This window comes from Podarcis raffonei, chromosome 8 (assembly GCF_027172205.1).
Source record: "Podarcis raffonei isolate rPodRaf1 chromosome 8, rPodRaf1.pri, whole genome shotgun sequence".
Classification (NCBI taxonomy): domain Eukaryota; kingdom Metazoa; phylum Chordata; class Lepidosauria; order Squamata; family Lacertidae; genus Podarcis; species Podarcis raffonei.
Genome location: NC_070609.1, coordinates 50,870,950 through 50,886,233, shown reverse-complemented (window position 1 = coordinate 50,886,233; position 15,284 = coordinate 50,870,950). Strand labels below are relative to the sequence as shown.

General features: G+C 43.3%; 1 protein-coding gene across 5 annotated transcripts in view; it reads left to right on the top strand.

Annotated features, from left to right (window-relative positions):
- The window catches only part of ANKRD11 (ankyrin repeat domain containing 11), a 190,363-nt gene that overhangs the window by 165,350 nt on the left and 9,729 nt on the right, over positions 1 to 15,284 (top strand). For 2 of the 5 annotated variants that reach the window (XM_053400017.1, XM_053400019.1), the window contains exons 5-9: positions 3,440 to 3,610; positions 4,058 to 4,264; positions 5,822 to 5,964; positions 6,570 to 6,717; positions 8,381 to 15,162. In XM_053400017.1, the coding sequence (XP_053255992.1) occupies positions 3,440 to 3,610; positions 4,058 to 4,264; positions 5,822 to 5,964; positions 6,570 to 6,717; positions 8,381 to 15,162 (7,451 nt within the window). The remainder of the gene's footprint in view (positions 1 to 3,439; positions 3,611 to 4,057; positions 4,265 to 5,821; positions 5,965 to 6,569; positions 6,718 to 8,380; positions 15,163 to 15,284) is intronic. The other 3 variants (XM_053400022.1, XM_053400018.1, XM_053400020.1) reach the window with 2 other exon arrangements.

The following is a 15,284-nucleotide window of genomic DNA, read 5'->3' as shown; positions in this document are numbered from 1 at the left end:
TTGAAATAATGAAAAGGATCCTCAGTGATTTGTGTAGCCATATTATAACTGGTCAAATAAGCACATCAAGGTTTTGATTGGATTTGGTTGCATATATATCCTTCTCAGTGTTGCTGTGCATGGGATGTCTAAGTTGTCTCCTATCAGGCACTGACCAGTTTGAGGCCTGCTTACCTTGTAAAGGTTAAAAGTATTGTTTGTGATCTGCCTAGTCACTGGTTGGAAGCAATTTAGAAAAGGAAAGAGGAAGTCTTATGCTATCTGTTCTGTGGAGATTTTAGAAGATTGGCTATTATACTCAAGGATTCCAGTTGTTTAAATCTCTTGCTAATTCTGGACAGAGGCTGTGAGAGATAACAGTCTAGGGGATTTCCTGTCCTCTGGAACAAGATACTTTCAGCCCATCTACGGCAGTGTCCCTAGATTTATTTTCATTCTATGAAAATCCTAGTTATCTTCTGCCAATTGATAACGGAGTCATCAGGTGTGACCTGCTTTAAGAAGCAAGGAAACTTGCTTAGTTGAAAATTATATTTCCCCTCAATCTTAGGGCTCAGTTTTGAAGATAGCAATGTTTTCTGATATCAGCATAATCAATTAAATAATTGCATTTCTATTTATCTAGCTCCTGTGCAAGAGTGTTGTATTTTGTGTTCCAGTATTTAGTTTCTTGATTTTAAAGGAAGGAGTGCTCACTTAAAGTTGAGTGTGTGTTTCTGCATTTAATTTGGGTCTTTCAGGAGCCATGAGATGCTTGTCTGTTTTTTCTCTGGATGCCTAAATATATTTGTTTACAGTGAGCCACTGCTTGGGCTGGACTAAAACTTCTGGTAAAGAAGTTGCTTTAGATAATGCTTATGTTATTCACATTGTAAGCCACACAAAACTACCATATTTTTTGCTCTATAAGACTCACTTTTTCCCTCCTAAAAAGTAAGGGGAAATGTGTGTGCGTCTTATGGAGTGAATGCAGGCTGCGCAGCTATCCCAGAAGCCAGAACAGCAAGAGGGATTGCTGCTTTCACTGCGCAGCGATCCCTCTTGCTGTTCTGGCTTCTGAGATTCAGAATATTTTTTCTTGTTTTCCTCCTCCAAAAACTAGGTGCGTCTTGTGGTCTGGTGCATCTTATAGAGCGAAAAATACGGTAGTTGGCACAGATGTGTCCAGTATAAGTTCAATGCAGCATTTGATGTGGTTATACCATCTTTTTCTATTCAGTCTTCAATCATCGTATGTGTTAAAACTGAACTGGGACATGCTCTACTGTCTACTCCCTATTCGTTGATGCTTCTCTAACATATTCTGGCATTACTAAAGCATATTTAGGCTTGTCAGGACTAGGTTTTTATTCTACCGAGCACGGAAAAAGTAATAGGAGTGAAACCTCCATGGAAAACAGAAGTGTTTACCAGTAAGCCATGTGATGTGCGTGACAGTGGTTGTTCCACTTTTCTCATAGAGTGTAAGCAAGTATGATTTTGTTGACTTATACCTTCTTATTTGGACGGTGTACAATAAGAACTTTATTTTCTACATATACTTTTGATTACATATTTATTGGTCCTGAAACTTTAATTGCATAGAAATACTTGTGTCATGCCTCCTGTAACAAGTTAGCACTTGAATAAGAGAGTATTGAAATGGCCACATTAATTTTAACTGCTTAAAATGACCGCATTAATTTTGGGGAAGGTGGAGTGGGAGCTATGGAGAAGATAACTCTTCTGGCAAGGAGGAAATTAGAATGCTCCTGAAGAAGAAAAGAAATCACATTCATTGAAATTTGCACACTCGAAGCTGAGGAGAATGGGGGAAGGAGGAGACTTAAGGGAGGGAATGGAATAGCAAATCACTTTGTCAGGTCCTGCCTTGGGGCTCAGGGAGAATGGTGTTCATGCTCGGCCACTCATTCAGACTTGAAGGCTGCTGCTGCTTATGCCATAGGTCTGTTTGTTGTACTAAAAATAAAGCTTCCCATTAAGCCATCACAAGCCTTCTGAAATATAAATATGGGCCTTATGAACAACTATGTAGCCCACAGTGACCTCTCAAAATCGAGTGCTCCAGATGGAAACTGTTGGTAGATGTTCAGTGAAGTAAACCCTTTCCCCCAGAATTTGTGAGTGGCAGCACTTACCCATTGCTATTGCAGTGCACACGCGCGTGTGTGTGTGTGTGTGTGTGTGTGTGTGTGTTGATTTGTCTTGTTATAGTGCTGTAAGTCTGTATGTGGAATGGCAGATTTAGTTATACTGTATTCTGATTTTTTTATCTCAAGTGGCTGATCTGGCAAACTCTTCAGACTCTACCAGAATGTTAGCTCCATCCGATACAGTACCATGAGATTAACACTCCCCTTTAAAAGGAATGATTGGGGGGGGGCTGGCTTTGAAAAGCCAGGCAGAGCAGGGCCTACTTTTGGAAGTAGGAATACCACCACAAGACTGAGGGAGTTAACAGTACCACTCTGTTCTGCCTTGATCAGACCACACCTGGAATACCATGTCCAGTTCTGGGCACCACAATTTAAGAAGGATGTTGACAAGCTGGAATGTGTGCAGAGGAGGGCAACTAAGATGATCAAGGGTCTGGAAACAAAGCTTTATGAGGAATGGTTGAAGGAGCTGGGTATATTTAGCCTGGAAAAGAGGAGACTGAGAGGAGATATGATAGCCATCTTCAAATATCTGAAGGACTATCACATGGAAAATGAAGCAAGCTTGTTTCCTCCTGTTCTGGGGGGGATGGGGACGGGACTCAAACCAATGGCTTCAAGTTGCAAGAAAGGAGATTCCAACTAAACATCAGAAATAACTTTCTGACAGTAACAGCTATTTGTCATGGGAACACTCGCCCCCAGGAGGTTGTGGAGTCTCCTTCATTAGAGGTTCTTTGTGTACCATCCTGCTGCTCCCTTCTTCTCTTCATCCCAACTATGGCTGAAGCAAGACAAGTGAAATGTGTGAGAGAGCCTTCTCCCTGGCTATACCTAAATTGTGTTACTCTTTTCTATGGGAGGCCCAGTCGACCTTGTTACTGCCTGTCTCCTGGCATCTTGCTAAGATGCTTTTATTTAGACAGGCTTTTAATCTGCTTGTTTAGAAATTTGTAATGCTAACCCTGACCCTGCTGTTTTTAATATTTACTACTTGTCACAATTGTCTCTTTTCATTGATATTTATTAAGATGTGGTATGTTTTGTTTTCAAATTTGTAAGCCACCTTGCGTACTGTTTTTAACAGGGATATAAATTTTCTAAAATAAAAACAATGAACCCTAGGACTTACTTTGCAGGAAGTTAGACAAAGGCATCTTCAGTATCTTGACACTGTCAGGAGCAAAGGTTTGAAAGGGAAGCTGCTGTTAGCAAATATAGCAAATATCTTCAGAACGAATGAATTTCAGTTGCAATTTTTTCCCCTATCTCTGTTTTCACAGAAAAGCAGGGTCCTGAAAGGAAGAGGATTAAAAAGGAGCCCGCAACTCGGAAGCCCAGCCTGCTGTTCGGAATGGGACTTCCAGGAATCCGTGCAGGTTATCCGCTCTCTGAGCGCCAGCAGGTTGCCCTTCTTATGCAGATGACAGCAGAAGAGTCTGCAAACAGTCCAGGTGTGGACAGTATAATTTGTGTTTAAGGTAGAATTAGGCCCTTATGGTTCTCCCTCAAAGTCTGCAGTTGCTGTCTTAGTTGGGATCTCAGAAACATCCAGTTAGGTGTTCAGCATACAAAGCTTGGAGAATTCCCCCGTTTGCAGCTAGTGAATCGACTTCACTTCTTCCCTTAGATCTCAGGCCCCTTCATTCCTGAGAGGAACCACAGCTGCTTTCTACAGTATTTGCTTAATCACAGTCTTCCATTAATGTCTCCATTGTGCCTGCAGAGGCATTCCTCTGCTTGGAAAGATTAACTCTCCCATCCCCCAATCCCCCAGCCATTTCCTCTGCTTCAAGGCAAGATTGTAACTATATGGCAACAGCTCCCTCTAAAGGCTTTGGGGTTTTGGCTTTGAACTGAACTCCTCCTTCATGTGTGCTTTTCCCCACCTCTCCTGCCAGCAGTAGATACAACACCAAAGCATCCCTCTCAATCCACAGTTTGTCAGAAGGGAACTCCTAATTCTGCCTCCAAAACCAAAGATAAAGTAAACAAGAGAAATGAACGTGGAGAGACTCGGCTGCACCGGGCAGCTATCCGAGGAGATGCCCGACGCATCAAGGAACTCATTATTGAGGGTGCAGATGTCAATGTAAAAGATTTTGCAGGTAACCACTCTATTCATTCTGAATTGACTGCTGGAGTATGTTGGGGTGGGGGTGGGGTGGGGGTAGAAAAACAATACAGTTGTTTCTTGGCTGAGACGCTGAAGAAAACATTATACTAGAGCCCACATAATTAAGTTGCCCAGCTTGAACTAGGATAGGACTAGATTCATCAGAGGAGTAGGTGAGCAACCTGTAGTGGAACAGTCAGAGTAAGTTGCTGAACAGTGATCCAGCTTGGGGATGTGTTGTATTTTGTTCTGTTTTTTTGCTGTCAAGAACCTTGTGATGTTGTCACTGTTTCAAACCCCCCCCCCCAAAAAAAAACACCAAAATGCGAGCAGTGCTGTGAGGAGGCCTAACAGATCCATTGCCTTGGATCAGGGATTCTATCTATGACTTTCTCTTGCCCATTTCATGTTGGTTGCATATTTCTAGCTGTGGCAGAGCTCAGTTACCTATAAAGTTTTCACCTTCCATGCTGTATTCTCCCTCCTGATAGTTGTTGCTGTTCTGTCTTTTCTTTTTATTCTTTCCTCTTTTCAACTGCAGTGTTGTAGCCTCTGTTGTCCTAGCTTCAGCCACTGTGATACCTTCACATGCTAATGATTGTCGATCAGGTTTCCCCCCCTCATTCTTTAGGTAGTCCAAATTAATCTCTTATGTCCCATTATTTTGCCAAAAACTCCTGTTGTGCAAAATTTAACAGGTGCCAAATTGTGTTCATTGGGAGATCTAGGACTTGCTGCTTTGCTATCTTAGTATGCAATTCAGAAGCTACAATAGATGCTTATTTGAAATGACCTAGCACCACCATGCAAAGGTTAAGGTTCACTGCACTTCTATAATGAGCAGCAAGTGCCTTGTCCTGAGCCTTGTAATAGTTAGTACTGGTTAGTACTAATTATAAGTCATTTATGCATCTAGATAACACTCATTCAGTAACTCAGACAGAGGCTTTCTAATAGTGAAGTTGTAGAAATAACTCTTTTGGGGGAACTTTTAAGGATTATTTTATTTGGAAATCAGCCTGTTAGCATCATTTATTCATTACATTCCAGGAGGCTTCAGTTTTTTATTCATTGCATTTTGGTATTCTTGTTTCTGTGGCAGCATTCTCTACCTACTACCTGATGCTGCAAAGCCACCAGAAAGCCAAGCAGACCTGTTTGTGGCATTGCAGCTATTTGTTAATATTCCAGACACTAAGGTTCAGGTGAGAACAGGAATTCTGTGAAAAATAACATTGACCATCTTTCTACATCAAAAGATGGTCCCTCCCTCATGCCCCTTTATTAAACTTCTGTTCTTTCCTTATTTCTAGTGGGGAGCTGGATGTATTTATTATGTTGCCAGACAAAAGAGCCTGGATGGGCTAAATACCAGGCAAGAGTCAAGCTTCTGATGTCTTTACACTAATGCAGGGCTGGCGGGTGGTTCTACAGGCAAGCCTCTGTGCTGCCAGCCAGCATAATCAATGGAGGCACTGCTGTGTGACATAGTTACTGATCTAAAATAGGCCATCCATGTTATGTGTATGTTTTGTATATGCATTTGCAGGTTGGACGGCTTTGCATGAGGCATGCAACAGGGGTTACTATGACGTTGCAAAACAGTTGCTTGCTGCAGGCGCCGAGGTCAACACCAAGGGCTTGGATGATGACACTCCGCTGCATGATGCAGCCAGCAATGGGCACTACAAGGTCAGTTCTTGCCAGATTTGAATAGTCAGCTGTTACACAGGCCCAAATGATCTCTCCCTGTGGCCACCATCAGGCTCTTCAGCTCTTTACTGTGTACTTTTTAGTTTATTCTTCCCTTCTACTATTGAAAACTTGTGGTTGAGGATAAGTTGCAGCCTTTGCCTTCTTCCATTTACCTCCAATAATGCAAGATGTGTCCAGTGTCCTTATTTCTAGGTGTTTGAAGTGTAGCTACCCTGTTCGGTCCCAGAGAAACAAGAGAGACAAACTGGGTAAGGTGATAATGTATGTAAGGGTATTCCCTTATACTGAGAAAGGGCAGTGTCTATATCTAGCTGCTTATCACCTACCGTGAGTGACAAGGGCCTTCTACATGATCTCCTTTGCAATAAGGGAGGCAAGGAATTCAACTAAGGATCTTATACTTGTAGAGCATATTCCCTACCACTTAGCTTTAGCTCATATTTCTCTGATCAATGTGCTAGGCTTTAAGCTACTTTATTACTAGCTGATAGTGAGCTGGTTTGTCAGCCTTTTGGATAATCTTCACTTCTGCTCCTTTGACCATTATAGATGCAACTTAATGAGACTTTGTTTATGTCTAGGTGGTGAAACTGTTGTTACATTATGGAGGAAATCCTCACCAGCTTAACAGGAGGGGAGAGACACCATTAAAAGTAGCAAATTCCCCCACAATGGTCAATCTGCTCCTGGGGAAAGCCACATATCCTTCCAGTGAAGAGAGCTCCACAGGTAAGAGGTGGGAAGTGGCAGAAGGGTGTGGTGCAAATAACCTGTACCTCCATGCATAAGGAGACCTTCAGAGGGCTGTATTGTGCCAGGAGCACACCCTGAAACCTTTTGCTTAGTGCCTTCAGGGCCTTTAATAATGACCTCTGCTCCCTTGAGATTTGCATATTGTTCTTTATTGTTGCATCCTTGCAACAGCCCATCATTGGAAATCAAAGACTAGGCAGCTCCCTAACAAAGACTCCAGGAAATGCTCCAGGTTAATGTGGAACTGAATGCTTTGCTGTTCTACATCCTAAGGTTGGTAGAGCAGAGGCTGAATGTGATGGCATTACTTACCATCACTTTCTCGTGATCCTGAGGAAGATCAGATTTTAGTATTTTGCTATTTTGCTTTCACTAGAATTTATTTGTGAGGTTAAGCAATCAATTTGCCTCTCACCATTGCCTGTAGTAGAGTCAAGGCCTCCCAAACATCACATGAAAAGACAGAAGCAGGCCATTTGATACTTTGCCAGACAACTTTGCAGTGTGACATATCCAGAAGTAGCACAGTTAATGCATATAATAAGTGGGGTCAGGAAGACTAAGTGTGTATCATGAATGGAATAAGATACCCACATTTAGCATCCTCACTCAGCTGGTACCCTCTCTTCTGCCTATAACAAGCCTCAGCTATAAGATGCTCTATGATGCCTATTCGCTGCCTCCTCCCCAAGCCACATGTTCTATGCTGTAACATAATGATGCATTGTGCAGGTGGTTTTGAAGCTCAGCAGGGATGGGATTTTTAAGAAATTTGCTTGGCAAAGAGAGATGCAGAAAGGACTTGTGTCCAGCATTGCTTTGCAAGTAAAAGCTTGTAAAAGGTAGAGTTGTACTTTTTTGCGTAGGGATGAAGAGGTGAGCCTTTGAGAAAATGCAATAAGAGGAAGTTTTTGCAGAGTGATGGGGAATCTGTGCAAAGAAGTGCTGATTAGCCAAGAGTGTGAGGTGTAAATACTTCATTCAGATCTCACCTTCACCTTGGACTTATGCCCTTACACAAATCACTGTTTATCCTAGTGTCATCCCTTCATCTGTAGCAGAAGGAAAACAGCTGGCCTTCCTTATAGGGGCATTGTAACAGTTAGTGGTGGAGTGCACACCAAATCCCCTTAAAGCACTATATAAATACTGTGTAGTAGCTTTGAGGCCTGTATGAGGGTGAAACAGTTGGATGTGGTAGGGATGGGGCTGAGCATGACCAGTGCTCCTGTGTTTTTTAAAAAAAGGCAGCACCTGAGATGAGGGGAATGGATGCACCATTTGCCTGATAATAAATTGGCACTGCAGATGTCTGGCTGTGCTGCAACTTATGGAAGCAGTCCCCTTTGAAACAAATGGATATTACACCCAGCAATCGCTCTTATTGGATTTGCACCCTTTCTGCCCAGATGCTCCAAATGGATTCCTGTCATTGACTCCCCTGCGCAGCTTTGGCCTTTTATTCCAGAGGACCCAGCAGACCACCGAGTAGGTAAAGCAGCCACAGCTATGCTTTGCACATGGAAGATAGATTGTCTGTTCAGGTATTGTGAGCAGGTTTCTGTGGAGAATGATGCTCCAGCTCCAGGTGAAAGTAGGTGTCGTACCTTACTCTTTATTTGTGCTCTTGTTTTTTCAGAGAGCTCAGAAGAGGAAGATGCTCCTTCGTTTGCACCATCCAGTTCCATTGATGGCAACAACACAGACTCTGAGTTTGAGAAGGGCCTGAAACACAAGGCCAAGAACCAGGAGCCTCCCAAAGCTGTCACACCCGTGAAGGATGAATATGAGTTTGATGAGGATGATGAGCAGGACAGGGTCCCACCAGTTGATGATAAACATCTTCTGAAAAAGGATTACAGGAAAGAGACTAAAGCAAATAGTTTTATTTCCATCCCCAAGATGGAAGTAAAAACTTATACTAAAAACAGCACAATCACACCAAAGAAAGCATCCCATCGTATCCTTTCAGACACATCTGATGAAGAGGAGACCAGCCTGCCTGTGGGGACTGGGGAAAAGCTGCGGCTGACAACCCATTCTATCCTCCCCAGCAGCAAGGCTCGAGAACCTTCTAATGCCAAACAGCAGAAAGAGAAAAGCAAAGTGAAGAAGAAGCGCAAGAAGGAAGCAAAGGGCAAAGAGGTTCGGTTTGGCAAAAAAAATGACAAGTTTTGTTCCTCTGAATCAGAGAGTGAAAACCTGGAGAGTGAGGAGGATGACAGAGACTCTGTACAAAGTGCTACCTGTGTAAAGGACTCCAGATTGGTGTTAAAGGAGTCATCCTTGTTTAATTCCCTTTCTGCTTCTTCTGCCTCTTCCCATGGGAGTTTGGGGTCTCAGAAGCATAATGCTACCCTTGCAGAACAACACTCCAAGCACTGGAGGACAGACAACTGGAAAACAGTCTCTTCTCCAGCCTGGTCAGATGTCAGTTCTTTATCGGATTCAACAAGGACGAGGCTGACCAGTGAGTCTGATTACACGTCTGAGGACTCAAGCCTGGAATCATTGAAGCCCGTGAGGAAGAAGCAGGAGCCCAAGAAGCGTGCCCAACATGGAGCTGCTGTGATTGTGGAGAAGAAAAATTCATTCCATGCCAGTGTTGATGGAGCTATTCCAAAGCGAGACAAGGAGGGGAAAGTTGTAAAAAAGCATAAAACAAAACACAAACACAAAAACAAAGAGAGAGGCCAGTGTCCTGCCACCCAAGACATTAAAATAATCAAAGCCTTTTCTTTTGACTATGAGGACTCTAAGCAGAAGACCGATAAGGCTTTGATTGTGGAGACTGAATGCCCTGTTGAGAACAAGCTCAAAGTGCTTAAGCATGAGAGGGAGCACTTCAAGAAGGAAGACAAATTTCAGAAAACTAAATCTGAGGAGAAGGAGTGGCTGTTTAAAGACGATGCTGGAAAAACCTCCAAAGAGGAGAAATCCTTGAAAAAAGCCAAGGAGGCAAGTAAAGATCTCAGTAAAACTTTCAGAGAAGAAAAGAACAGCAGATTGGAAAAAGAGAAGCCCATAAAGGAGAAATCTCCTAAAGAGGAAAAACCTCGAATACATAAGGAAGAGCGAAAGAAAAAATCTAAGGACAAGCAGTTCAAGACTGATAAGAAAAATGAACTGAAGGAGGAAAAACCAGTAAAACCAGAGAAGGAGAAGGCCCTGAAAGAGGAGAAAGAGAGATGTAAAAAAGACAAAGGTTACAGGGAGGAGCCCAACTTTGAAGAGTTTAGTAATAAAAACCAGTTTTTAGAAAGTGAGGACACAAAGTTCAGCCTCTCTGATGATCAGCAAGATCGGTGGTTTTCAGATTTGTCATCAGATTCTTCTTTTGATTTCAAAGGAGAGGATAGCTGGGATTCACCAGTGGCAGACTACAGGGAAATTCAAAATGACACTGTGACAAAACTCATCATAGAAACGGTGAAGGAGGAGATAAAAGACAAGAAGCGGGATAGTAAAGCAAAAGATAAGAGGGAGTACAGCGAGAAACGTAATGAAAAAGACACTTTTCTAAAAAAGAAAGAGAGGGAATATGTTGAGCGGAACTCTGAGAAGAAAAAGGACCAAGTTGAAAAGCATAAAAGTATTTCTAGTTATCTGCCTGAAAAGAAAAGAAAGGATTCTGCTGAAAGCTTTAAAGAGAGAAAAGAAAAGGAGGCTAGTGAAATTAACAGAGAGAGAAGAGATTTGCCCGATAGCTCTAAAGATAGAAAAGAAGTTAAAATAAAACAAGAAGAATCCTACAGAGATGAATTTAAAGACTATGGCTGTGAAACATTCTTCAAAGAAAAATCCGAACCCGAATTTAGTGGGAAAAATGTGGAGAACTGGGATAGGCATCATTCAGGAAAAGAGAAGAAAGATGTGCCAGAGAAGGACAAGAAAGAGAAATTAAAAACAGAAAAGTACAAGGAGAAATTCAAAGTAGAGGACAAAGAGAGAAATGAGAAAGCTTTGCCGGAAAAAACCCAGAAGGACAAAGAATTAGATAAAGGTTTTAAAGAGAAGAAAGATACAAAGGAGAAATATAAAGATCCCCACAATAAAGATAAAGAGAGAAAGGGTTCACTAGACCAAGTAAAAGAGAAGAAAGAGAAGAACTTTTCTGGAGATAGAGAGGATTTCCACGAGAGGAGGGATGAGAAAAAAGGCCGGGAGAGGACATGGTATAACATCTTAGATATCTTCACAGATGAAAGTGAAGATGAGAAGGATGATTACAGCCTAAGTGGGTTCAAACTTGGAGAGGGCCTTGGGAGCGAAATGCATCGTATGGATAGCATGCAAGACAAAGACGATAGCATGGTAGCTGAGAGAGACCTTTATGTCCCTGACAAGCACAGGAAATACTCCTCTGATCGGCAGCATTCCACTGAGAAACAGAAAGACAAAGAGTCAAAAGAGAAGAAGAAGGACAAAGGGTTACCAGAGGGTGGAAAGGAGAAAAAAGAGAAAAGCTCCTTTGAAAAACACAAAGAGAAGAAGGACAAAGACTCAGCAGAGAAGTATAAAGACAGGAAGGAGAGAAGCTCAGTGGACTCAGCCCAAGAAAGGAAGGCAAAGCAGAAATTCCCTGAAAAGGTGGAAAAGAAACATGCTGGGGAAGAGAAGGTTAAAAACAGGCACAAGGAAAAGCTAGATAAAGAGTATACTAAGGAGAAACGGTCTTCGAAAAGCGGAGAAGCAGAAAAGAGCTTGCTGGAGAAACTGGAGGAAGAAGCCCTCAATGAATACAGAGATGACTCCAATGATAAAATCAGTGAGATTTCTTCTGATAGCTTCACAGACAGAGGGCAAGACCCCGTACTCACCAATATCTTTGAGTCTTCCAACCTTTCACTTGCAGATGCCAACGAAGAGAAATTTAAGGAGTCTCTGCCTTTGCCTTGCCTTCCAGATAAACTCAAGGAGAAAGAGAGGCACAGGCATTCTTCATCCTCGTCAAAAAAAAGCCATGAAAAGGAAAAAGCAAAGAAAGAGAAAGCTGAAAAGAAAGATAAAACAGATGAGTTTAAAGACTCCAGCAACAGGAAAGATTCTACTCAGTATGAGAAGGACTTTGCCATGGATGGAGAAGGCATTAGTATTTCTTATGGAACAAAAACAGAGGCTGAAGAGGAACTGGACAAAAACATGGAGTATTTGTTTACTGAAAAAAAGGAAAAGAATGATGCTGAAAGAGAACTTCCAAAGAAGGCAGAGAAAGACAAAGCGTACAGCTCCAGCACAGTCAGCACAACCAAAGAGAAGAAGAAGAGGGACAGGCATAAAGAAAAGTGGAAAGAGGAGAGAGAGAAGCACAGAGACAAACACACTGATGGTTTCTTTAGGCACCACAAGGAGGAGCAGAAGTCTGCCAAAGACAAGGATAGCTCTCAAGTGATCACTGTTAAAGACAAATCAAAAGAGGAAACACCCAAATTTAATGACCTCAAAGTAAAGGAACGACTCAAGGAAAATCAAGAAAAGGACAAATCAGAGTGTCTTAAAATGAGCAACGGGAATGATAAAATAACCTTACCCAAAGAAGGCACCAAGAAGGACATCAGACCCAGGGAAAAGCTTTTGGGAGATGGTGACCTAATGATGACCAGCTTTGAGAGGATGTTGAGCCAAAAAGATCTTGAGATTGAAGAGCGCCACAAGAGACACAAAGAGAGAATGAAACAAATGGAGAAGATGAGGCATAGATCTGGAGACCCCAAATTAAAAGACAAAGTCAAGGCCAATGAGGATATGCGCAAAAGGAGTCTGGATTTGACTACAAAGAAACCACTAGCGCCTGACACTCAGTTAAAGGACAAGAAACTCAAAGATCTAGGCCCACTGGCTCCAGTAGTATCCCCAGATAACAAGAACCAACCTGTTGTTGGGGTGGATTCCAAGGATTGGATAGCCGGCCCCCAAATGAAGGAAATCCTACCTGCGTCTCCAAGGCCAGATCAGAACCGGCCAACAGGGGTTCCAACACCAGCATCTGTTGTTTCTTGCCCAAGCTATGAAGAGGTGATGCAGACACCAAGGACTCCATCTTGCAGCAATGAAGATTACACAGATCTGATGTTTGACTGTGCTGACTCTCAGCATTCATTGCCCATATCCACCATGTCCATGAACGCTTGTTCTCCATCTTTCTTTGACAGATATTCCAACTCTTCAAGTGGATTCCCGGAGAACCCAAGTCAGACCCCAACAAGGACTATCCCCTCCACAAATCTTCACCGTTCAATGTCTGTAGATATCAGAAGAGCAGCAGAGGAAGAGTTCAATGTTGGGGACAAATTTTTCAGGCAGCAAAGTGTCCCAGCCACTTCTAATTATGATTCTCCAGTTCAGCACTTGATGGAGGAGAAAGTATCTCTCCCCTCCATTCCCATAGAAAAGTTCCCATGTTTGTCCCCAGAATATTATTCACCAGACTATGGAGTCCCATCCCCTAAAGCAGAGGCATTGCATTGTGCACCAGGAACTGTGGGCAATGTTGTTCAGTCCCCTGAAAGTGTATTTTCTGGATTGCAAGCCAAATCTTCCCCTTCTCATAGAGATGAACTGCTTGCCCCTTCTGTTGAAAGTGCTCTCCCTCCAGATCTTGGCCTGCCTTTGGATGCCACAGAAGAGCAACAAGCAACTGCTTCCATTATGCCCCCAGAGTCCAGCTTTTTACCACCAATTGAAGACAATGAGTTTGGCTCTAGCATTCCGGAACAGAATAGTACTGAGTGGGAGACCACTTCAACAAGAAATCTGGATCCTCCTGTGCCTCAGAGTTTGATTGGCAATCCTTCTGATCATGCTGTCAGCTGGACAGTGGGATCAGAGCTGCTCATTAAATCTCCCCAACAGGGTCCTGATTCCCCAAAGCCTTTCTGTTCTCCAGACATCCCACATCCCACACCTGTGCCCTTCATTTCTGCAGATTCCCTACATCCCAGTTCCCCCGTTTCATACTCTCTCTCGGTGACTGAATCAAGGCTTGATACAGCAAAGGAAGATGCTGAAGAAGCAGTTCCAACAGAAATGGTGACTGCAGAACAGCAGGCTTCATATGCAGATTCCCCTGCTAGATTAGACACTTTCTTTATTAGTGGTAGTAAGCCTGTTCCAGAGGAAGCATCTGACACACCTTTGCAGCCAGCTAGCATGCCAGCAGAATCGAAAGTGGAGGCTGTTAATGCTCTGGAAAACTCGGAAGAGAGCACCATTGCCCCTGTAAATCCTGAGGAACAAGCTGCATGGCCTGATCCATTTCCAAATTCAGAGGATGACTTAGACCTGGGTCCTTTCTCTTTACCAGGATTGCCACTTCAATCAAAAGATGTTCCAGAGGAAGAATTGGCAGAGTCAGCTGAAAACACTCATGCGGCAGATCAGGAAACCACCAGTGCAGACTTTGTGGATGTTGGGGTGTCTTTGGGGGCTACAAACAAGCAGGATGATCTAACTCTTAACCAAAAGAGCATCCTTCCTGAGGAGCCAGATCTACAAGCTGATGAGCAAAAGGCCAATGAGATTTCACTAGAAGTTGTGTCAGAAGCATCAAGTGCCCCAGAACAGAAAAATATAGAAGAAGTGGAGGCTCCCCAGAATATTCAGGAGGTGACACCAGCAGATCTTGCTCAGTCAGAGACCAAGGAGGAGGAAACCAATTGTGAAGAACTCTCCTCAGCTACTCTTGCATCAGACAGTGGTTCTCAAGTTAGTTTGAGCCAAGCAATCAGAACTGAGAGCACTGATGTTCAAGACGTAGTGGTACCCGGAAGCAACAGCCAGATCCCTTCCTCTCAGACAGAGGTGCTGCAAGGGAGTACCCAGTTAGAATCTACAGAGCCACCACCCAAACCAGTCCCTGAAACCCCAAAGCCCCCCAAAATCGAAGAAATCCCACAACGGATCACCAGAAACCGAGCCCAGATGCTTGCCAATCAAAACAAACAGAATGCTGCTGCTGCTACTACTGCTACTGCTACTGCTACTACTACTACTACAACAACTACTACTACTACTTCTGAAAAAGAGTTCCCCCCTGCTTCTGCCCCTTCAACACGAGCAAAAGGGCGTGTCTCAGAGGAGGAAGATGCCCAGGCACAACATCCGCGGAAGCGCAGGTTCCAGCGCTCCAATCAGCAGCTGCAGCAGCAAATCAACACCTCCACCCAGCAAACACGGGAAATGATCCAGCAGACACTGGCTGCAATTGTTGATGCCATCAAGTTGGAAGACATTGAACCTTACCACAGCGACAGGTCCAATCCCTATTTTGAGTACCTACAGATCAGGAAGAAAATTGAGGAGAAGCGGAAAATTCTCTGCTACATCACTCCCCAGGCACCCCAGTGTTACGCTGAGTATGTCACCTACACAGGCTCATACCTGCTGGATGGCAAACCTTTGAGCAAGCTGCACATTCCAGTGGTGAGTAACCTTACACCGCTGTCTTTATAAACCATGCTAGCATGGAAAAATCCAATCCCACCAGCAATATCTACCCTTCCTGCATCACAAGTGCATGCTGTAGCCCTGGGGAAGGTATACCT